This window comes from Micromys minutus (genome assembly GCF_963924665.1).
Source record: "Micromys minutus genome assembly, chromosome: 14".
NCBI classification, from domain to species: domain Eukaryota; kingdom Metazoa; phylum Chordata; class Mammalia; order Rodentia; family Muridae; genus Micromys; species Micromys minutus.
The window spans coordinates 22608201-22631447 of record NC_137983.1 but is presented as its reverse complement, the minus strand read 5'-3'; the positions used below and the strand labels follow the sequence as shown (position 1 = coordinate 22631447).

Sequence of the window (23247 nt, the reverse complement as noted above, 5' to 3'; positions counted from 1 at the left end):
GTGTGCATGTGCAAATGGGGCGGGGAGAAATCTCCACGGGGTTCTCAGCAGATGGGAAGTGAGTGCTACCTTCCTGTGAGAATGTATATAGGATTTCGGGTGGGGGGGGTTATGCCTCCCAAATGTTGATGTATGGAGGGCGGGGTTTCTCATTTTTCTGAACAGTGTGTGCTTACACGGAAACCAGAGTCTTTAGTACTGAAAAGCAGTGTCAAGTTAACGGGACTGGAATGTGACTGTGTGCCCACAGAGACTGGGTTGGTGATGCTGGAGGGAAGGGGGACAGGAAAAGCTCTGTGCCATTTGGAAAGATGAAAAGCAGATGTAACAGGCACAAGGGCAGTTTAGACACCCATCCTGAGGGACCAAAGAATATCTTGGTGTGCCTCAGACACCGAACTGGAAAGGAGGCAGGCGGGTAGGGCATCCAACACAAGCCAAAACAGAGGAGAAAACCTCAAAGCAACAACAACAACAACAACAACAACAAAACTCAAAACCAACCCCAAACCAAACCAAACCAACAACAACAACACCCTACAGAAAACAGAAAGTTGAATTCACAGAAGGCCGGAAGCAGGAGAATCTAAACTTCTTGGGGAAGAGGAAGGAGGACACCAGCTCAGTATGGGGGACCACAGCGGAGCTTGTACGATCCTGTGTTTTATCATGGGCTTCTGGGGGGGTGTAGGCACACAGACGGGTTCTTCACATTGTCAGTGCCAAAAGAATCCCATGGAGCAAACCTTAGAAAGACCCTCATTCTATAGCTTGGATGTTACTCCTTATTAGCGGTCAAGTTAGTGTGGTCATTAACGGTGTCATCATATAAGAACCCAGAATCCAGAGGAGAAACTGAGTCCTCTGGTGGTAGAAGTTGCTCCACTCCTGTCCTGGGGTGATGGTTTTGAGGAGGGTGTGAGGTATCTCTCAGGAATGAGACCAGGTGTCACACTTTGATGTGTTTCACATGGATTATTTCCATAATAATGAATACATATCTGTCTGTTTGTCTGTCGTGGGGAACCCAGCAGCATATGCTTGTGAGGCAGCCACTATTTAGCACAGAATTCTCAATACTCTTTCATTTTATGGTAGACAGTCATCCCATCTCATTGTTAAGGCCAGAGATCAGACGCTGAATGCCTCCACGTGTGTATGTGTATATTTGTTAAAGCTTCCTTTTTGGCTTAACTACTGTGACACGGTGGAACCTTGGAGAGGTGAAGGATGAGGCAGGTATTTGTGTCATTGTGGTATGTCCTTGAAGGGGACTATGGGATTCTGATCTAATTTTCTTCACCCCCCCCCCCCGCTCTTCCTGGCTGACTCTCCTCAAGCCCTCATCCCATAACACCCTGTCTTGCTTGGAAGGAAGCACTGGGGCCAATAGGACTCCTAAGCTTGGAGTCTTAATAAACCTCTCCTCTTTGCAAGGCGATTATCTCGGAAGTTTTATTGTACGGCAGAAAGTGAGCTTAGGAAGCAACTGAGACAAGAGAAGAATTGGCCCGCCACGCCACACCACTGTAGAGATGAGGCGAGATTGCTATTTCAGTTTTGGGAATCCGAATTTAGCATGTTTGCTGCTCTACGGATCTCTTCCCGTTCCTTATCTCTTCCCGTTCCTTAGATGATTGAATTCCATGTCATTTCAGAAACCATGGCCTTGAGCATAGTCAGGCAGAGTAGGAAGTAACTGTATTTCATTTTCCCTTTGTGGTTTCTCTATGGATCCTTAGAGAAATGAATACATCCAAAAGGTCAATTCTAGTTACTTTGTGTATTAATCTAACGGTAGTAGCAATTTAGCACTTAGAAAGAAAGAAGCAAAAAAAAGACACCTTACCTGTGATGTAGTCTTTCACATCATGAATTTTGCTTGCAGGGTTGTTATTCCGAAACATGTACAGGTTAAATGGAGCAGGGTCCTTCCCGATTCTTTTCCAGATTTCAATGTCTGGTGTGGTCCATCGTCCCGCCAAAATATCGTAATCTCTTTCCCCAAAGTGGATTAATTTGGTGAGTGGGTCGTACAACCCTCCATGGAATCCAATTACCAGCTGAAAGTCAATATTGGAATCAAAGTAGATCTCACCATAGGCTGTGTACTGAATCTGCTTCAGCATAAGCCCGTTGCTACTGAAGACGGCCAGCGGCGTCCCCGTGTTATCCGAGGCGATGTAGAACTCATCTCCGCTGCTGATCTCCATGGCGAAGAGATGTCCTTGGAGGTCATAGTAGAGGGAGGTGATTTCTGAGCTCGAATGGTTGTAGACATGCGTAATCCTAGTGGGGTATGTCAGGTCGGCATAGAAGAACTGAAGGTGCTGCCCCAGACTGGTTTTGCTAGAGACACGCCTCCCCAGGCCGTCATACCGATAGATCACTGTCCAGCCACTGCCTTTACTGTAGACTCGAGTCAGAAGCCCCTTGGAGCTGTATTCAAAAATTTCTGTGCCCCTCTGACGCAGGAAACCATCCTCATCCAGCCGGTACTGGACGTCGCCTAGGCGGGTGATCCTGTCACGCAGGTCGTAGCGAAGAGGTGTCAAGCGGGCGCTGCTGCTGGGGTTCAGCAGGTGGAGGTTCCCATTCAGATCATAGTTGTACCTCCACATGATCTTTTCGTTCAGGTAGACCGTCTGGAGCTGGCCGTCAACGTCATATTCATAAGCGTATTTGGTAGTGTTGGCAAAAGGCCCTATCTTAATCTCTCTCTTGGTTACCCGGCCCATGTTATCGTATTGAATTGTAATCCAGTACATGAGCGACCTAAATATCTCATATTGGATCTCCTTGATGCGGCCATGAGCATCAAAATGCTTCGTGTAAGTCATTACGGCCGTGGAGATGATCTGGTTGATGTCATAGTATATGACTCCGAATTTTCCGAACTGCTCAACTTTGCCGGAAATGTCATCAAACTGGTACAGATCAATGGGCAGCGGCGTTTCATTGATGACACCCTGCATGCTGGTTACCCGAAAGCTGTTGTCATAGCTGTAGTCAAATCTTGCATTTACCATTCCATCCTCACTGAAGCGGAAAATCTGCCTGTCAATCAGGGGACCAATCTGCCTGTACCTAATGGTGCAAATAAAACCATCACTCTGAAGGTTCACCGTTTTCAGGACTCCTGCTGTTTCGTCGTAGGTGAAGCTGACTCGTGTGCTATCGTATAAAATTTCTGATAGCCTGGTCTGCCTTCTGTACTTGAATAAGACCCTCCGACTCGTCCCCAGGAAAGCTGTCTGCAGAAGCAGCCCTTCCTCGTTGTAGTCCGTGATGATAGAAGCATTGCTTTCTGGGGGGTTGTATATGTTGCGGTAGTAGCCGATGGACCGGATGGTCTGCATGGTGTGGCGAGCCACGCTGGGCATGGTGATGGCAGACAGGCGGTCCCACATGTCGTACTCAAAGATGTATTGCCGCTGGCTATGGAGCAGAAGAACCATAGACTGGGGAGAGAGCACAGGCTGCCGTCAGGGTTTGGGAACTGGGGTGACCACAAACACACAGCAAACATCCCGCCTGAGAAAACGTTTTTTTTTTCCGCTTTAATTGAGTTATCCTTGACCTTACATCAAGTTATCCTTGATGGTGTTAACGATCCGCTGCCTAATTTGCCTGGATGCTTAATTGTGAGAGGGCTCTGCAATTAGAGGCTTAAGACTCAAAATGTGCCACTTGTCACAATTGTGCCGCTCTTTGTTTCCAGGCGTTCCCAGACAACCAGCAGATTGTCAGCGGACTCGGAGAAGCCATAACGCAGGCACGGACCAAGCTGGTCTGAAGACGTATTTCAAGGGGAAAATAGCAGAGGGGAAACAATCCTATGTACAATTAGCAAATTATTTAGTCAGGTGGCTTTTCCCCCTCAATTGACTGAAGAGCTACTCCAATCAGGTTTTAATTTCCTGTGTATGTGGTGGGGAGGAACAAAGCCAAAATGTTATTTATGAAGAAGAAACATAAAATTAGCCTAAAATGGATAATGTGTACATAAAGCATTCATGTCGACAAACGGGGCTAAATTAGCCACACAGCAAAGCAGGGCTGTAAATGCCCTTCATACAATTATGGATTTAGAGACACAGTGTCTAAATCTGGGGTCTGTAGAGACAAGTCTCATGTTCCAATAATTCCTTTTGCAGACACACAAATCTGAACTGCACTTCAGGTGCCACCGTAATGGTTTCTAGGTTCTTTGTAAGTGTTGGCATTGAGTTATGAAAAAAAAAATAGACATACAAACAGAAATAGTCGCTATTCCCCTCACCCAGGTTAACTACAGAAATCAGCTTACTGAGCCACCAGGAGAGAAGGCCAACCCTGGCATTAGTTCAGGGAGGTTAGCTAAGTAAGCTGAAGGACCTCGGCTGGTTCTTCCGACCCCATTAGAAAAAGTGGGATGAGGGGAAGGCAGGGAGGCCGGCAAGGTGGGAGACCCTGGGCCATACTCTGGATTCTGGTACCAAAATTCTGAGTTGTCCATACTCAGACTCTTCATTTCCTACTGAAATGAAAAGCAGAGTTCTGAAGACTTTCTTCTCTGGCCATGAGCAGGGACATATTTTACACGTAGGTTGTTATGGTTTGAATCTAAGTTGATCCTCAAAGACCTTATGTTGTTGACTTGGTTCCCAATCTAGGTACTACTGGGGGTAATGGAACTTTCAAATGGTAGGGTTTCGTGGAAGGACATTATGTCATGGGGAACATGCATTTGAAGGGAACACTGGAACCCTCATTTCTTCCTTGCATTCGGTTACTTCCTGGACATCATGAGATGTTGTCAATAACGTTGTCTGACACACAATCCCGGTATCTCACCACAGTCTCTATTAACAGAGGAGCCAAGTGATGGGGGACCAAATCCTCTGAAGCCGAGAGCCAGAATCTTTCCAGTGCATAGGCTGTCGTCTCAGGCACTGGGTCACAGTAAAAGAAAGCTGACTAAAACATGGCTTGTCATTTTCCCAAGGAGGGCTCAAACCGTCCTTCATGGGAGTTCGTTTCACACGCACTAAAAGTTGTATTTGATGGTAATTAGTAAAATATTACTTGTCTGGCCATAAATTAGTCTGGGTTTAGTTGTCTGTCCTAGTAAGGAAGCAAGTAGAGTAGAGGAGGATTTGGGGGATTCAGGAGCTAATAAGAAGAGCCCTGCTGGGCTTTCTGATCTTCATGAGCCCCAAAAGATGATTTTAGTAACCACCTTTGCCACTGTGTGAAAGTGACCATAACCAACGATGCCCTTTTTGCTTTCCTTTAAACATTTTAAGCCACATTATGACAACTATTATTTTGTGGGGGTTGGGTATGTTATTTCTGTTACTATTCCCGGTAATGCACTTAGTCTAAATGGGGTAAATGTTCCAGTCTCTTCCCTTCCTGCGTGAAGAAGTCCCCTTGGGGCTGGCTGGGTTGGAGTGTGAGATATCTATCAGGTGGTAAGAAATGTTCCTAGGCAAGGATGTGGACAGCGAGCTTACCCTGTGGTCTCTAAACAGATGCCGCATGGCTAGACTGTAATGGCGGGGGTGGAAGGCACTTGTAATCTAACAGGTAGAGCCCATGGCCCAGGGTGAGTCTCTTCTAAGGAGAGGAAACAGAGCGGGGTTCCTTAGTGGAAGCCTTTAGAGTTAGTAGGCTGTTGGAAGCTCAAAGCCTGCCTTGAGCTCTGAATCTGTTCAGGGGCGTGAGAAGTAGATGGGCGTACACATACGTGTTAGGTTTTAGATGGAGGGCTTTGTAGAGCATCTCTGGAGGAGCATGGTTGGGGTGAATACAGAGTCTGCATGGCTCACGATTGTTCTGGAGGATAAACCTTTCTGGGTATATCTTTTAATGTCCATACGGCTGGAGGCGGTGAATGTCAAGAGTCGAGCCTGTAACTTCGGCACTATGGAATCGGCAATGCAGCGCCCTAAGATTTGAGAGGGATGCTAGAACTCAAAACCAAATCATTTCCTGTGGCTGACATTTGGCCACAGAGGCAGACGAAACATCCCTGAAAATGCTCCTTGGTAGATACTATTCCTTAAGAAGTGAGTTTTAGTGACCGGTCCCAGTGCGCTGCCCCTCCCTTTTCCATTCCTCTTGACCCCAGCTCCAACCTCAGGTCACACTGCCTACAGCTCACTTGGCACAAACACAGCTCTAAATCTCCATCTGCAGCACTGTGCGCAGATCTGAAGAATGGGAAGGCGCCCAAGTTATGACGCTTATCTCTTACATGCAAATGAAAGAGAGACAGCACACAGTATCTGAAAGTATGGCTTTCTAGGAAAATAGCCTCTTCTGGTTAATAATGCATAAACAGGCCCTACGTGCGTTTTATGGTTATGTCAAAGCTCTGCCAGGAACAACGCACAACTGACAGTTTTAACTGTGCTAATGCAAACTCTCTCTCAAATGAAAGAGCCGGAGCAGAAATTATTTACAAATGACTTGCAAGCTCTCGGTCTAATTTGTGGATGTTGTCAGGGTGCGGTCTTGGCAGGTGGTTGGTTTTGGTGCTTGTTTGTTTACAGCATAAATCACTTAAAAGAGACTCAGATAGTAGAACTTAACTACGGCGAAACTACTCCCGCTAATACAGAAATTCATCACCCTGCGCCCCTGTGACTGCCACAGCAACACTTAAAATAACAAATGGAACTCAGTCCTGTTTCTTCTTCTCTTGGTGCTCAGGGTGACTGTTGGGAAATGCTAACCATCCCACCTGAACGGCAGAACACAGGCATACCTTTTCCAAGTACGTGTAACTCCACGTTTTCCCATCAGCAAAGACCCGAGATACAATTCTCCCCTGGCTGTCATAGTCCACCTTTTCACTGGTGGTCCCTCTCTGGATGCTGGCAATTTGACCAGTGGATGAGTAGGTGACGTTGACCGCCATCAGCTTGCTGCTCGGCAGCCAGAGAGTCGGGTGCCCCGATGTGTCGTAAGCGATCCTCAGGAGAAATTTCCGGTGGTCATCATAGATCTTTTCCGTCTTGGTGGTCCGGTCAAAGTCCACCGAAAGGAGGTTGCGTCCATTGACCTGTTATTAGACATAGCGAGAGAGCACATCTCATCATTCCAGGGCTGGGCACTGTCCACCCTTCAGAGTTCCCAGGACTGTTTAAACACTTTATGGTGATTGACTGTCTTTGTTAGTAAATTAATTTAGCAAATTCTTAGATGCAAGGTAACAGATTAACTGTTCTTTCTCAAGGTTTGATTAAGCATAAAGACAGCCTGGCATTTGTTCAAAACTGTTTTAATTAAATCTTGTAAACTAAAAGCAACAGTTGAGCTGGACAGAGAGAGGGCGGGAGGGGAGGGAGGGGGGAGAGAAAGCTCTCACAATGTGCTTGCTTGAAAGATTTTCTGCTGATAAACGCAACACCCTATGTAAATTGCTCAACGTTCCTTCCTCAAAAGGACAAAGAAAAAATAATTACTTAGTGAATTAATCATGGCTGCATGAAATAGAACAGTGGCAAACGTGACTCTAACCCTTTGAATTGCAGTTAGGTAGAAGTTGGAGCCCACATTACTGTAAATTATTAATAAATTGAACTAGCAGGAGGTTACAAACACCATCATTGCTTTGGGCCCAGTATCGAAAAGTCACTTTTTTTTTTTTTTTTGAGTATTGTTTTCTTTTGATAACGTCTGGGTAACTGGCCCAGACTTTAGAGTTCTTTCCTACCACACATTTATGGTCTGGACATTGCACTTAATTTATAATAATTTATACATAGCACTGTATCTCTGTGATCGGCTCCTTTGTGGCTGCATGCTACGGCTAGGATCTGACATAATCTGGCTGTTACTGTCTGTGATGCCAGGTACAAGCCAGTACTCACTGCTTTAGTGCGAGCATGCTGCGGATTAAACTCTACTCTAAGTAGATGACATGTCTGCAGGCCGGACGCTGAAGGGTGGAGACCGTGCCTTCTATGGACCTTTGTGGGCATGATAGTCTGTGCACACTAAAACCCTCAAGGAGGAGTAATGACATCAGGCAGGTTTCCCTCCACCGTTTTATACACCCTGGGGCTATGTTTACAAGGTGGAAGAAAACCACTACATTATATCATGGCAGAATTTTGTGTGTATCAGGGTCTATAAGGGGTGTGTGTATATGTGTGTGTATGCATGTGTGTGTCTACCCATGAAGTCCCAGCAGCTCCAGAACCTGACCTCCCAGACTGAAAAGGCCCAAGAGCAACCTGCTACTGGGCTTTGGAAACCCCCTGCATCTGTTTTGTCTGTCTGTAAATACAGAAGTTGGACTGGATCCCTGAGGCGTGTTCACAGTGGTTTTGCTGGACTGTGAACCAGCCAGCAGAGGCTTCCTGCCCTTCCCTCTTTCGATGGAGAAATGCCTCTGCTTCAGCGCTCCCCTGCCTAGGTGAGTTCTGGGACAGTTGGCAGGATGCACTGGAAAAAAGTGACAATTACGAATTGTTTATGATGCAAAAAGCTTTGGTAGGTCAACCACACTTCACTGTATGGCTCTGTGTGTGTGTCCGTGTGTGTGTGTCTGTGTGTGGGGGTGCAGCACAAAATATATGTGGTGAGTTAATTTACAAAAAGACAAAGTTAGGAGAGGGAGGAGAATGGATCCAGGAGGAGAGAAAGTGGGGAGGAGTCTGGGGATAAACATGACTAGAAAGTATGACACATGTATGAAATTCTCAGTAACAACTCTATTACAAGGGGGAGGAGAAAGAGAAGAGGGTTTTGTACATTTAAATGATTTCATTAGGACTTTTGGATTTCTCAGATTGTGTTTTAGAAAGATGCTCCACTCCCACCACCATGGTCAGTCTGCCCTCTTTAAAACAAAACAAAAAACCCTCACGCTGCTCCTCCCATGAATAACCGTGAGAGACTGGGTGGTTTCCACAGTACTGCTCCCATTAATGCCCCATCTGTATTTTAGTTTGCATCCATTTTAATTTCTACTTCGACTCTTTACTGCCCCTCACTAACTCCGCCTTCCTTTGGCTGGAGTTCCAGGTTCTGGGCTGCTTATCGGCATGACCAGTGGCTGGAGGCCGAATAACAAAGACAGGTCTGGAACTCACCTGCCATCTGCTACTGGTTTCTGATTTGCTTCTTTGGTTTGTGAGGAAGGTTATATGACGCCCACCCTCCCTCCCCCAGAGAAAAATCAAGCATGTCTTCAGTATCAAAACTGTGTGGCTCTCTGTATCAAAAAAAATGCCACCATCCGGGAGCATCTTGAAGCACCGCCATGAGACACAATGGTGGATAGATGTTTTAACTTCTTTTTATCCAGACAAATACTGTAGGAAATGCCTTTCCTGTGTCCTCAAGCTGGAATAATGAGTTTCTTCACATTTCAACACAAATGAAGGTGTGTGTGTGTGTGTGTGTTATAGCAGTATCAAGCTCCTAAGTTTAAGCAATTCTGTTTCAGCTTTCCAAGTTTCTGGGGCTGCAGGTGTGTGCCGCTGGGCCTGGTATTAAATATTCTTAGTGTTACCAGGTAGTAGTCACTGTTATTCAAAATATAAAATTTCAAAAGACATTAATAGAGCTCCTGTTCACTGTCCCTTACAAGAATTCTTTAGATACTGTAAATACATTGCAATGGCCAGAGGTCATGTCTACTCTGAGACCTAGTTCTATGTCCCTAAATAAGGGATCTTTTAGATTTCTTTTCTTGTAATTATAAAGCACATCATTTCAGTGGAGATTTTATAAATATTTTATGTTATAAAAATATCAGCTTCAGGGACTGAAAAAGTGGCTCAGTCAGTACAGTGCTTGCTATGTTAGGATGGACACTGGGGTTGGGATTCCTAGCATCATTTTTTTTTAAAAAAATGGCTGGGCACTGTGGTATGTGCTTACAAGTTCAGCATCGGGGAGACAAAGAAGGAGGTCACAGGGGCTTGGTGGCAAGCCAGTCTAATATACAATTAGCTGTTGGCCATTGTGACAAAATCTGTGTCAACAAAACAAGGTGATAGCTCCTAAGAGTGACACCTAAAGTCACCTCCTGGCCTCCACAAGGATGTCCACGCATGTGCACCTGCACACATACAAAGATAAAAATGAGGTTGAAATGAATACCTGATTTCAAGATGACAACCTTTGTACCTCTGTCAGCCTGGAAGTGAACCCAGGGCCCACTGACTGCGGCTGCAATGAACCTTATTTCCCGTAAGCAAGCATACAAAAAGAGCTCCACTTCCACAGCTATGCCTAGCATGATGGTAATTAATAACAGCCCCCTCTGACAGCGAGAGGGTCACTTACAACTTTCCTTCTGGAGTGCTTGAGAATTCAACTCATAATGACCTTAAACAATTTGCTGAAAAAGAGGCACCAGCTTACCGGGCTGTGCATACTCTTCTTAAGTGTACCAAGGAGGAGGAGGAGGGGGAGGAGAAGAAAGAGGAAGGGATGGATGAGAAGAGGAAGAGGAGGAAGAGCAGAAGGAAGAGAAAGAAGAGGATGAGGAAGAGAAGAAGGAAGAGGAAGAGGAGGAGAAGAAAAAGGAGGAAGAGAAAAGGAAGGATGAGAATGAGGAGAAAGAGGAGGAGAAGAAAAGAAGATCGATGAGGAAGAGGAGGAAGAGAAATAGGAGGAAGAGGAAGATGAGGAGGATGAGGAGAAAGAGAAAGAGGAGGAGGAGGAAGGGAAGGAAGAGGAGGAAGTGGAAGAGGAGGAAGAGAAGAAGGAAGAGGATGAGGAAGAGGAGGATAAGGAGGAAGAAGAGGAAGAAGAGGAAGAAGAGGAAGAGGAGGAGGAGGACAAAGAGGACTAAGAAAGGGTTGACTTATTACCCAGAATGCACTTTGATAACATGAAGCTTCCTTAGTGGCCCTATTGGAGCACCAACCACCACAGACGGCTCTGTGTCTCTACTCAGTCATCACGAGAGCTAACTAAATGTGTGATCCCATTCCAGGACAGAACACTGCATGAATATCACAGAAATGTGATAGGCTGAGCGAGATTTAAATATGCTGCTGTATTTATGTGTCTCTTCAAACACTTTTCGGACTTCCAAGTTCTGAGTGTTTTTGAAATGATTCACTAAAATTATTTCTTTGACATGAGGTCTGGGCAGGTGTAAGAAATGAATCAGCTGTCGAAGTGATGGCTACTCCCAAAGTACAGCACAGATAAAACTTAAGACTATTTTTTATCAACTTTGTTTTTCAGACAGTCTTACTATGTAAATGCTGGGATCACTTGTCTGTACTACTTAAGGCCAACTATCTTTTTAAATCATTGTGTACGATGTGTGTGCATCTGTGTGTGAACATGGGTTCAAGCATATGAAGTCAGATGACAGCGTCGGGGGTTGTTTTTCATCTTTAGCCTTGTTTGAGAGAGGGTTTTTGTACTCAGGGCTGGCTAGTCTGTGTGCACGTGGGTGGAGCCAAAGCCGAGTCCTGGGTATTGTTCCTCAGGAGCTGCTCACCTTTTTTCCCCCTTACAACTTTATTTTTTTAAAAGAGATAGATGTACAGATTTTTTTTAAAGCATTTTGGCATAAAACTATATGAATATGTTTTTGTCAGTACTTGATTTTTAGTATGCATTGAAATCTTACTAGTTACCATACGCATAAAGTACATGTAAAACAAAACGTAACATGGAAATAGTCAAAGTTTTCTTGGTGTGTATAGATTAGACATAATGATTTTTAAACACCAAGAATTGCCACAAGGCTATCTTCTTTGCTCTTGAGTTACTAATGATTTAAGCTGTCCACCTCTTTTATTTTTCTGAGCTTGACAATTAGGCTGGGCTGAGGGACATGCCTGTCTCTGCCTCCCCATCCCTGGGACTACAATCGCGCCACCCGACCTGGCTTTTTAGAGCGGCTAATAGGATCCGTGGCTGATAGGGCCCTTCTGCCTGCACTAACGGAGCCAGCTCTCCAGCCTTCATCTGCTTTTATTTGTAAGTGCAGCCACTATCCAGCAAGCCACCAAACCATCTTTATTCCGCCATGCCTTCCTGCCTCGCTGCCAGGTTCCGTGTACCGATTTCTCTCTGTATTTACCCTTCCTGCCCCCAGCTCACTGTCTCATAGTAAACGCACTGACTAGTTTCTAATACAATTTCCCTTCCCTCCTGCCTGCCTTCCCTGTAACTTTCTACTCTATTTTACGTACACACTTTGTATAATAAATAGCTCCCATCTATCTGTCACCCATCTATTACACCATTAAATGCGCTCTTAGGTTTGTTTAGAGCACTCGAACACCAGCCAGGCCAGACACCACTCCCACCCCCTCTTCCCTCGGATGATCTAGATGCAAGGAAACACAGACAATCCATATTGCGAGGCTGGCTCTCTCCACCCTTTCATTCTCTGAATAAATATTTGAGCGTCCACCATGTGTTGGGCACGTAGCTAAATTTAAGTCAAAAACTTGAGAATGAAAAGAACCTTCTGCTAGGAAAGACTGGTGTGTGTGTGTGTGGGTGGGGGGGCATTCTGTTTCAGACTCACTCAGGTCACGTGGCTACAAACTTCCTGTTCTCACTTCTCCCCCATGGTGGGCCCCAGGCTCAGTCCCCAGCAACCTTTTCCACCAGTTCTTTCCTCCTTGGGATTTCACCCTCGGAAGCCACAGAGGGAGAATGAAATCAGCAGCCAGAGCTGGCCCATCCTGTCTCATCCCCTTTCCTTGTTGTCTTGGCATTCTCTCTGGGAGAGCATCACATGCATCAGCTGGAGAGCTCCTTTCAGTTCGACTGGAAGAGAGCATTTGCTGAAACATCTGGCTGAGGCATTGTGGTTCTGCTGTTGAACTCACACGTCAGTGCTTACGCCTGTGTATATGACTCCCTTCCTCTGTGTCTTAGGGTTTTACTGCTGTGCACAGACACCATGACCAAGGCAACTCTAACAAAGACAACATTTGATTGGGACCGGCTTACACGTTCAGAGGTTCAGTCCTTTATTATCAAGGTGGGAACATGGAAGCATCCAGGCAGGCATGGTGCAGGAGGAGCTGAGAGTTCTACATCTTCATCTGAAGGTTGCTAAGAGAATACTGGCTTCCAGACAGCTAGGATGAGGATCTTAAAGCCCACACCCACAGTGACACACCTACTCCAACTATGCAACACATTTTAATAGTGACATTTGCTGGACTGAGCATATACATACAACCACACTCCACCTACAGTAGTGGTGTCTTTATGTAGAAGGGGTGCAGAACCAGAGACTTCAGATTGGTTGCTCCCTCCCAACTCCCCTCACATGTATACGCACGCGCGCACACACACAAACACACACACACTAGCCTGGGCGCATGGAACTCACTATGTAGCCTGTGAACAAGTTTCTCTCTTCCCACAGACGTTTTTCTTCACAGAAAATGGGACAGCTCTCTCTTAGCCATGTGCTCTGTTGGTAGGCATACCCAACATTTTGCACATGTGGCTGGAGGGTGTCTTTTATTTCCAATGGACTTTCACACTGGCTCACCAACACCCACAATGACTAAGTGAAAAGGGAAGATTTTGTCTACAAGGTAGCAATATAAAACCTATCTAGATTATAATGCTATTATTATCTAGATAATATCATATAATCTATTTTTTAATATAAAAATAATGTGTGTAAACAAAGAAAGAGGGCAGAACACAAACGGCCTATACTTATATTACTATAAAAGCAAACGGTTACTGTTGGTAGATTCCCAAGAGTGGGCCATATGTTACATCTGTTTTTGCATTTTCGAGGAAAGTCCATACTGATTTCTACAGTGGCTGCACTAGAGTATGGTCTTGCCATCAGTTTGTACTGATTCCCCTTTTGTCCACATGATGGGCATTTTTTGTTTTCTTAGCCAGTGACATTCTCACTAGGTAAGATGGAATTTCAATACTGTATTTCTGTGACAGTTTGGGTAGGGATTTGAATGAGAATGTCCTCCATAGACTTAGATATTTGACTGGCTGTTCTACAGTTAGTGGAACTGCTTGGGAAGGATTAGAAGGTGTGGCCTAGCTGGAAGAGGTGTGTCACTACATTTCTAATTATTTCCCTCTTTCTCCTTCATGCTCGTGGATCAGAATGCAAGCTCTAGGTGACTGCTCCAGTACCAGACTTTCTGATGTAGCAGGCATGGATCCTAACCTTCTGGAACCATGAGCTCCAAATTAAATGCACTGTGTTCTAATTATAGCAACACAAAATGAAGACATCTAAGGTTGAACTTCTTTTCACAAGTGTTTCTTGGCCATGTGTACTTCATGTTTGCAGAGCTGTGTGCTCATGTCATTAGCCCATTTACCACAGCACTGTTCATGACAGGTAAGTTATGGAACTGGCCTGCGTGTGTGACTGACTGTAAAGGGATGGACAAAAACAGTGTGGGACACAATACAATTTTATATTTTAGTTATAAAGAAGAAGGAAGTTGTTTACAGGACAATGGATACAACTGGAGATAATCATAATCATAGTAAGCTAATCTATTCAGTTTCAAAATGTCTTGTGTTTTCTTTCACTTATGGTCTCTGCATTTATATAGATTCGTGTGTGCACTGGCCCCAACAATGTAGAAGTGAAGCTGTCTACAGAAACAAGAGGGCTAACAGGCCGGAAAGAAGTGGGAAATGGGAAGGGGCAGGGTCAGAAGGGGATATGCTCAAAGCACAATATAGACTTGGCATGAAAACTGCCTTATGATGCTGCATTTAACACAGTGAACAACGATGTAAAAATTGTGGAGCCTGAGGCTAGAACCTGAGTTTCTTTTTGGATTCTAGGTAAGTGTTATAAAATTGTTTTTGGTTGTTCATGACTGGGAAAGCTTCTATTGAAGGAGAGTTTTTAATGTCTTTTGATGAAGGGCACTTAGTTAGGCTTGGTGTCCTTGTGACATGTGTGTGAGAGAGAGAGAGACTGTGACTTGTATTTATGTTCCTGTGACTCACGTGAGCATGTGTACTCAGGAATCACTGAGTAAGAAAGGCAAAGCCCGAGAGCTCATTTTCAGTGGGCGAGGAAGGAGGGTACAGGCTGAGACAGGAAGTGGTAGCCACAGAGAAGCAAAAGACAGCCACTGCTTCCCAGGTTCAGTGGAGAGCGAGGCTGCAGACCGTGATCCCAGGAGAATCAGCAAGAGACGTGGAGTGTCCAGTGCCTACGGCTTTGCTTTGACTGCATCTTTATTCTCCGTACTAACGACCACTGTGTTTCCCCTCAGTCCTCACACTGTCCTCACCCCCTACAGCCTCATTTTGGGCCAGACTACCGAATTCAATCTGGGCCCGACTACAGCCTGGCTTAGGGATGAGGTGGTGGCTAAGGCCTGGCTCCAGAGACCATGTGTGTTATCATCCCAAATGCCAGCCTCCTGATGGGTGCAATCAGAGCACACCCTGCATATTGGGTTCAGCCTGTGTCTGATCCATTGATTCTTTTTAGAAACTTGTTTCTATCTCTTGGAAAGAGTCAGAAGCAATATTTAGCTGCTGTTTCTAACCCTGAAGAATTGCTAAGGTAAATAATGCTGGCCTTGTCGGATAATAATTTAGCCATTTGGAGTGGAGTGAAGGTTGGAATGGGGAGGGAAGGGAATTACCAGCAAGCCTCATGTTTTGTTCTTGCTGCTTGATTTGAAGTCATTTATTTATTTATTTATTTGTTTGTTTGTTTGTTTGTTTATGGCAAGGGAAGTGATGTCAGGGAGAATTCTCTACATTTACCTGATAAACTAAAACTCTGTTTGCTAATATAAAGAATGAATCAGGTTCAGTTTACTGTGGCTGAAGGTGATTTCTTGCAACCCGTGGGTCCGTGTTTAATCTACATGGTCTTTATCAAATAGCTACCATAAATCACAGCTTGCCTTCCAGTTGCATGTGGCCTGTAATGGAAGAGTCATATAAAGAAAGCACCCTACGAGTAAATGCAGAGGCCATTTCGCAAGGCCCAATTATACCAGCATAATGAGAAACACCGCATCTCTCATAAAAACACCAACAAAAGGTAGGGCTTCTGTCAGAAGCGAAGAGACAGACAGCTCTGAGGTTCTGAAGTTGGACATCTCGCTCTACACCCACACCACGCAGTTCAAACTACAAAGAAAGACACCTCTCCGTGGCTGGCCTGTCTCCTTCACCTCTCACATATGTGACTTTGAAAACTGTCAATATTTAAGGCAAGACTAACTTATCCTTATCTTTGCAGGAGGAAGCCATTGCTGCTCAGAAGAAGAAGGAGGATCATGTTCCTAAAATTTTTAGGGTGACATCAGCAGAGCGAGGCTCAGCTGATAGCCAGAGATTGTACATCTGTGCTACAGGCAATGGCTAAATTCCCTGGGGAAGAATTTCCTTGTAGGCACTGAAGGTTTCGATGGCTGGTATGATTTGTGACATACAGTCAGGGTAGAGAATTGAGGGTGACAGGTGGCGTGAAGGCAGACAGTCTACAAAGAGGTGGTGGACACTCACGCCACAGTGCTGGAGACACATGCCACAGCGCTGGAGACACACGCCACAGCGCTGGAGACACACGCCACAGCGCTGGAGACACACGCCACAGCGCTGGACATCCTTCTCTTCCTCCCCAAGCATCACTTACCCTAAGCTTTCGGCCGAACACGTTGACTTTGCCCTGGGCCTGTTCTTTACGGAATCTCCATTCCACCAGATTCTGTCCGTTCTCACCGGGGAGGGTCATGTTTCTTTTGGCGACCGTGGGATTCGCGGTGCCCGCCAGAACGTGGGGCTCAGTCTGGTAGTGAGAGTCTAGGCCACTGGCATAGAAGATTCTAAGGGAGCCATCATATCCAATCTGGTAACTGTTTCTTAACTGGTCTAAAAAAAGAAAGAAAGAAGGAAAGCATAGAAGGTGACTTACTCTAGCTAAATTAAATATCTGATGGCTGTACATTCAGAACTGATAAAGATTTCTAAAACATCAAGGCCCACATACATTCTTTTAGATTTCTTTGTTCATATAATTTTCATATAACATAATTTAATTTCAATTTTATTCTTTACATATATTACGTTCTGACCACAGCTCCCCCTGCCTCTACTCCTAGGCCCCCTTTACCCCTAAAGCTGCTCTTCCTTACTTTCCCTTTTAAAAGAAGAAGCAGGTTCCTCGGGATACCAGCCGAGCACAGCATAGCAAACTACAATAAGACCAGGCACAACCCCCGCATTGGGCTGGACGAGGTGACCCAGTAGAAGGAAAAGGACCCCAGGCACAAACAAAAGGGGGTACTAAATGAAGTTGTACAGTCTGGATAGCAAGCACCCCCTGAAATGATTTAGGAGCTTGGCCTTTGTTTGTGGGGTTAGTTCTAGAGTCCCTGACTGAAGGAAGAACGTAACTGGGCGGCGGGTACCTGATACCGTCCTACGCCCCTATTTTCTTCTCTCCGTTCCTCGATTTCTGTCACGCCCTCTCTTTCCTTCCCTCTCCCCTCTTATCTCCTTCCTTCCCATACACCATGAGGTGAAGAAACTCTTCTACGGTGTGTTTGCCCTGACAGAATTCCCTTGCCCAGCTGCATGGGTAAGCAACACAGCCCGAACCCTCTGGACCTGAAGCTAAGACATCCCTTTTGCTACTTCCGCCACTGTATCCTACCACAGCGGCAAGAAAAATAACAGATGCAATGTTTTTTTTCAGAGAGGAATGGGACGGCCTGGACTTCTGGTATTGGTTTTGGCTGAATATCAAAGGTGAGCTAAAGCGCATTTGAAAGTACCAGCGTCATGAGCAGGTGAAGAAGGTTCACCCTCCCTTGGGATGTGCAGTGGACCAAGAAGTCTTTCAGTGCTGGGTGTCTGCGAACCTTCAGACTCTCAGAGGAACGCCCTCCATGTGCACTCCTCTTTGTCAAAGAAACTTTGGAAGGATCAGTGTCCGTAGCTTGCACACACCCCTCTCCCAAACTAACTTTTAAGAAAAGAGATCCACCCAGTGTTTCGTAAAAACCTTTCACATTTCACCCTAGCGCTTCGGTCTCAGCGTAAGGCTTCGGGGTGATACAGGACCATTTATAGAAGAGATACAAACAGGAAACATTATTTTTAGATGCAGAGGTTGCCCGATGGGCAAGTTCTTTTAAAAAGATCTTAAAAGTTTTTAAAAACAATCAAACACAAGTTAATCCAAACCAAACCCGAGCACAGTAAGGGAGGCTCCATGCGGGTTTACTGGTCATTCCAAGTTGTGAAAGAGTTCAGATATTATATAAATAGCTTCTTAGGATGTGGGGATAAAGTCGCCATTAGATGTGGCTTCAAATACTGTATCACAGTGGACTATAGTACCCCACACCTCTGGTCACTAAAGTGAGGTGGCAGAAGGGAGAGCGTGCTCTCAGAAACTGTGTGTGTGTGTGTGTATGTGTGCGTTCATACACATGCAGTGTGTGAGTGTATGTGTGTTTGTGCACGTTTTCGAGAGAGTGTCTAATAGTGCCTACAGGGCTTGCTTACTTCAGCAGTTTCCCTGAGCATTCCTGCTTCCCCTCCCCTCATCTGGGTTATCTTAGGACCCAGGGTCCACCGTCTACTTGAGCTCAGTTCATTTCCAAGTATACTTCGCCTTTACCTTGGACCATGGTGTAGAACGAATCGATGGAGGACAAATTCGAAGTGATGCTAACGTCTTCCTCTCGGCTGGATGACTCGATGTCCACCGTGATAGCCTTGTCCATATCCCCGTGCAGGTTTGTCACCACCCCGGTTGGGAAGGTGACATTCGTCAGGCGACCTTCACTGTCGTAGCTGAAAGAGAGAGGTGTCACGTGGTGTTAACAAGAAAATGGTGGGCACTTTTTGCCGACACATTTAAGGCACACCAGGATTAGCAGCACAACTCTGGAGGAGTGTTTGTCTTTGTGCATGAGCTGTGCAGAGCGAGGACTTCAAACACGCTTTGAAGTAATCAAAAGCCTGTTTAACACAGAAAAAAAAAAAACCTTACTAGTGAGAGCAACGGTAAACAGTTCTCCATCTCAGCATTTTATTCTTTGAAGTGTGACCAAAACCCACCTGCACATCTAATTTGCTGTTTCAAAGGGAACATGTTTGCTGATATTAAATTCCGTAGTATCCTTCCATATTTTCCGCCAAGTAGATGCCGTACGGTGCTCCCGGCTTTTATAGCTCCATTAGCTAAGCCCCTCCATGACTGTGTGACATGTGTACACACGTGTGCCCTTCAAACATACTTCGAGCATTATTTCAGCATCTTGAGACATTTTTGACAAATTAATTAGAAGGGGAAAAGCCTTTTAAAGACTCTTTTTGGACAGTGTTAGGGGCTGGCTCCCAGAACCTAGTGAAAGCTAGGCAAATGCATCCCTTAACCCTAAAGACTTAAGATTTCTCAGTGATTGACATAGTTTATGAAAAACTAGAACTTCAATGGTAGTGATGGTGGTAACCTTCCTTACAAAAATACTTTTTTAATTATGTGTACATGTTGGGGTATTCGAACATGGATGAGGATGTCCACAGAAAACAAGACAGCATAGGATCTTCCTGGAGCTGCAGTTACAGATGGTCGTGAGCCTCCTGGTTTACCCTCCTGGGAACTGAAGTTGGGTCCTGGAGAAAAAGGAGTAACTGTTCCTAACCACTGAGCCACCTCTTCAGTCTACAACCTCTCTTGTCTATATACTATTATTTTAAGAGTGTGTGCTATCTCAAATGACTTACTATATTTAGTGTAATGAGGTAAAGTATTTCCTGACATTTAACAGTTCTTTGATATTTTATTACATGCTTTTTTTTAGCATATAAATACAGGAAACTTATCTAAATACCATGCTATGATAATAAAAAAAAATGTACCATAGGAAAAACATTTGACTAAGAATTGAAATTTTCTAAGATTTGCGTTTGTGACATCACCAGAGACAAATTTAAAAAGATGACCATGTTATCTGAGAAGAGCAAAGTCAAACTCCTCAATGAGAATTCCAGAAGCTTCCCTGTCTGCAAGCCCAGAAGCAGTGACAGAGGAGGATGGATGTTTTTAGAGGAAGGGCGGGCAAAGATACAGTCGGAACAATAGCTGTAAATACAGAGCAGTATGGATGCAGGCAGGCAGAAATTGTTTGCAGGTTGAAGATTCGAGGCAACAGAGATGGAGAAGGCCAAGGTCTGCTGGGTGTCTGCCGCTGTGCTGACCCATTAACTCAGAGGGGTCAGTGTCAGTGAGATCAGGGGTTGATTGACGTGGTCTGACAGCCTGCCACACTGCTCAGCCTGCGCTGGGAATGGGCACTCAGGAGGAAGTGGGGAGGGAGGGAGACAAGAGAAACCAACGCACCATTAAGTGTTATCATTGCTTGGATTCAGCCAAGGCAGTGCCGAAGAAACAAAGCAGACATCTTCCCCTCCCCAGCAAGCCCGACGCTCCGAGCAGATTAAGGCATAAATGAAAGAAATCCAAAAGAGTTTACTGCTGTCACTGCCTTTCTGAAGAAGTTATTGATCGTGCAGCAGGCCTGTCTAGGCTCATTCGCACGGCAAAGCGGAGCTACAGAATTATGAACAAAAATCAGACTCACATTGAGGCTTCCATTCGGTGTAATGCCTGTACCACACCGTACGACCCACAGTTCCTGAGTCCTTTAGAAATTAACATCTTTCTGAGAGCTCTTACGCATAGATCAGTCTGTACTGCCCTAGTTCCGCACCGTCTTATGAACAGGAAATGAAGAGGAGGTGGCTAAATTGCTTGCTGGGGCTCTCCTGGCTGAGCTATCACTGGAACTGTTAGGCACCTGACCTCGGGCCCATTTTCCTTTCTGTAAATCATGGGACCTGATTCAAAGTTGAGATCTGTGCTTTAAACACACAGGATCCTATTCGCAGCATGCTGACCTGCCCTTTCTCTGGCTTATATCTTCCAGCCCCATTCAATCTCGAGCAGAAACGTCACCTTTCTCCCACAGAAAGCATTTTGCCAACCTTCTGACCTGATGCTTTCACTGGCTTAGCACTCATTCTATTCCCTGCTGGGCAGGCATTTTTCATCACAGGAGAGGCCCCGGGCACACCGGGATCCAGCCCAGGTTTCTGAGCATTCAGAAGGCAACCTGTTAGCCTCTGGTTCTTTGGGAAATAAACATACAAGTAACCTTTGGAGGTTCTACGGTCAGAAGGACATAAGGATAAAGCTGGCTCCTCAATGCCTCAGCTTAACAGTTTGGCCCTGAAAGTTCTGGATGCGTGCCTGCCAACAAGGGGCTAAATTAAGTTAAGGCATTTACAGGACTAAAGCATGTGAAGACGGAAGACCAGGAATGAGGACAGCTCTCCAGGTGTCTTCACTTAACTGAAGACTCACCTAAAGAGAAAGCTGCAGAGCAAGGTTACTGAGAATACAAAGTAGCCACACTCATGAAAGTTTGCCTCCTAACAATGAATGCTTTTGGTACTAGGTACTAGGAGAAACCAGAATATAGGCAGAGATGTCTCCAGCTGGAGGGGACAGTAAGGGACCTCCCTGGGGTGATCTCTGCTATCAGGCCTGGATAGAGCAAGACTGTGTGGGGGAAGGGGTAAAGGAGTTGGGGGGTAATGGAGGGTCTTGGATATACAGCAATGGAGAAGTTAGGACTGGTAACACCTAGAAAGGTAAGCTAGCTAGTTGTTGAGCCTTTAGGGGCTGGGAATGCTGCAGGAGAACTCAGTAAGAGTTAGGCCTTGCCTGGGGCTTTGTGATGGGGATGGAGCGCTGAGGAAGGCTTTTAGGAAAGTCACATTTTAATAATGCTGACTCAGCACTGCAGGGCAAGGTCAGGCAGAGAGAGCTCCCCAGACCTACTGGTTACACAAACACAGAAACCGACATGGGGGTTTGGGCACAGGGCTACCATCCACTGCCCACACTGTTTCAGAAAGCAAGAGATTTGAGACACGGTTTTTGAAAGCTTTCCTGTACCGATCCTGAACCGTGTGGGTCCTCTCCGATCTTGTAAACAGAAAAATACAGGTTTTGCCATTTCTGTGGACAGAGGTAGTAATCTGTGGGACAGTCTTCACTGATCACCACTGCAAGACTCATGTGCCCTGTGTCTCGGTGACCACCTTATACATTTAATGGCTCACATTTGCTTTTGCATGGGCCAGTTCAACAAAACCGAGGAAGTCTGCTCACTGGTATCATCTGCTGTGACGCTGCTTTCTCTAGAGTGCTAGCTTAAAACAGCTTATCCGACACTATGCTAAGTGTCAAGTAACCACCCTCAGTGCTAAACACTCATTCCTTGATCCTCATTCCTAATGAAGAACATTATGTATCAATAGCAAAACCTCAATGGGTAGGTGGGAGACTTCAAAATGACCAGAGGATTCTGGAGAAGGAGTTTAAACCAACCAACCAACCAACCAACCAACCAACAAAACAACAATAACAACAAAAAGTCAGTTCTCAAAAACCAATTTTCAGGTATTCCTAGAAATGATAGTTAAAAGTTTTTTTTTTAAAAAAAGATTTATTTATTTATTTTATGTCTATGAGTACACTGTCACTGTCTTCACACCAGAAGAGGGTATGGATCTCATTACAAGAAGGTTGTGAGCCTCTATGTGGTTGCTGGGAACTGAACTCATGACCTCTGGAAGAGCAGTCAGTGCTCTTAGCTGCTGAGCCATCTCTCCAGCCTGGTTTTTTAGAAAAGAACAATGTAACAACAATGGCCAACTTGACCACCCTGACCCTGCATGATCAGAGACATTTCCACACAATCTCTGTTGCCTCTGTTTATCTGCAGCTTTGCAGTTCAGCTTAATGTTGCTGGCTTGGCCTCAGTGCACTAGACCTGCCCAACTCCTATATCAGAGATGCAGCTTTTCTTTTATTAGCCTTTTGAATTTACAAATGCAATAGGCTCTAGGGGATTTGAGTAGAACATCAACTTTATGTTCACTATGCCACTACTCTGGTCATAGCCCCATAGTCCAGATTCATCACACAGAACATTCTTTCCCGCTCCCGGCTGACCTCTCTTCACAAAGAACTCTGTTTGGAGAAAGACACTCCCTCAGGCTCTTGCTGACCTCATGCTCTTGCATCCATGGGGTACCCTTTTTATGGTTCTATATTTGTTTGACTTTAATTTTGATTGCATTTCCCCCCCCCCCCCGAGACTTGCTACTTTAGCTTTTGTAGAGTATTTTCAAAATGCCTTTTATGTTTCTTAGGCATTGAGATGATTAGTAAATGCCTCAGAGTCATAGCTTCAGTGA

At 45.2% G+C, this 23247-nt stretch overlaps 1 protein-coding gene across 8 annotated transcripts in view; it reads right to left on the bottom strand.

Moving 5' to 3' along the window:
* Positions 1-23247, bottom strand: part of TENM3 (teneurin transmembrane protein 3) — a gene marked incomplete at its 5' end in the record, with an annotated part of 418659 nt that overhangs the window by 5322 nt on the left and 390090 nt on the right. For all 8 annotated transcript variants that reach the window (XM_080928307.1, XM_080928306.1, XM_080928309.1 and 5 more), the window contains 4 exons: positions 1850-3461; positions 6755-7051; positions 16601-16836; positions 18593-18768. In XM_080928307.1, coding sequence (XP_080784433.1) covers positions 1850-3461; positions 6755-7051; positions 16601-16836; positions 18593-18768 — 2321 coding nt within the window. The remainder of the gene's footprint in view (positions 1-1849; positions 3462-6754; positions 7052-16600; positions 16837-18592; positions 18769-23247) is intronic.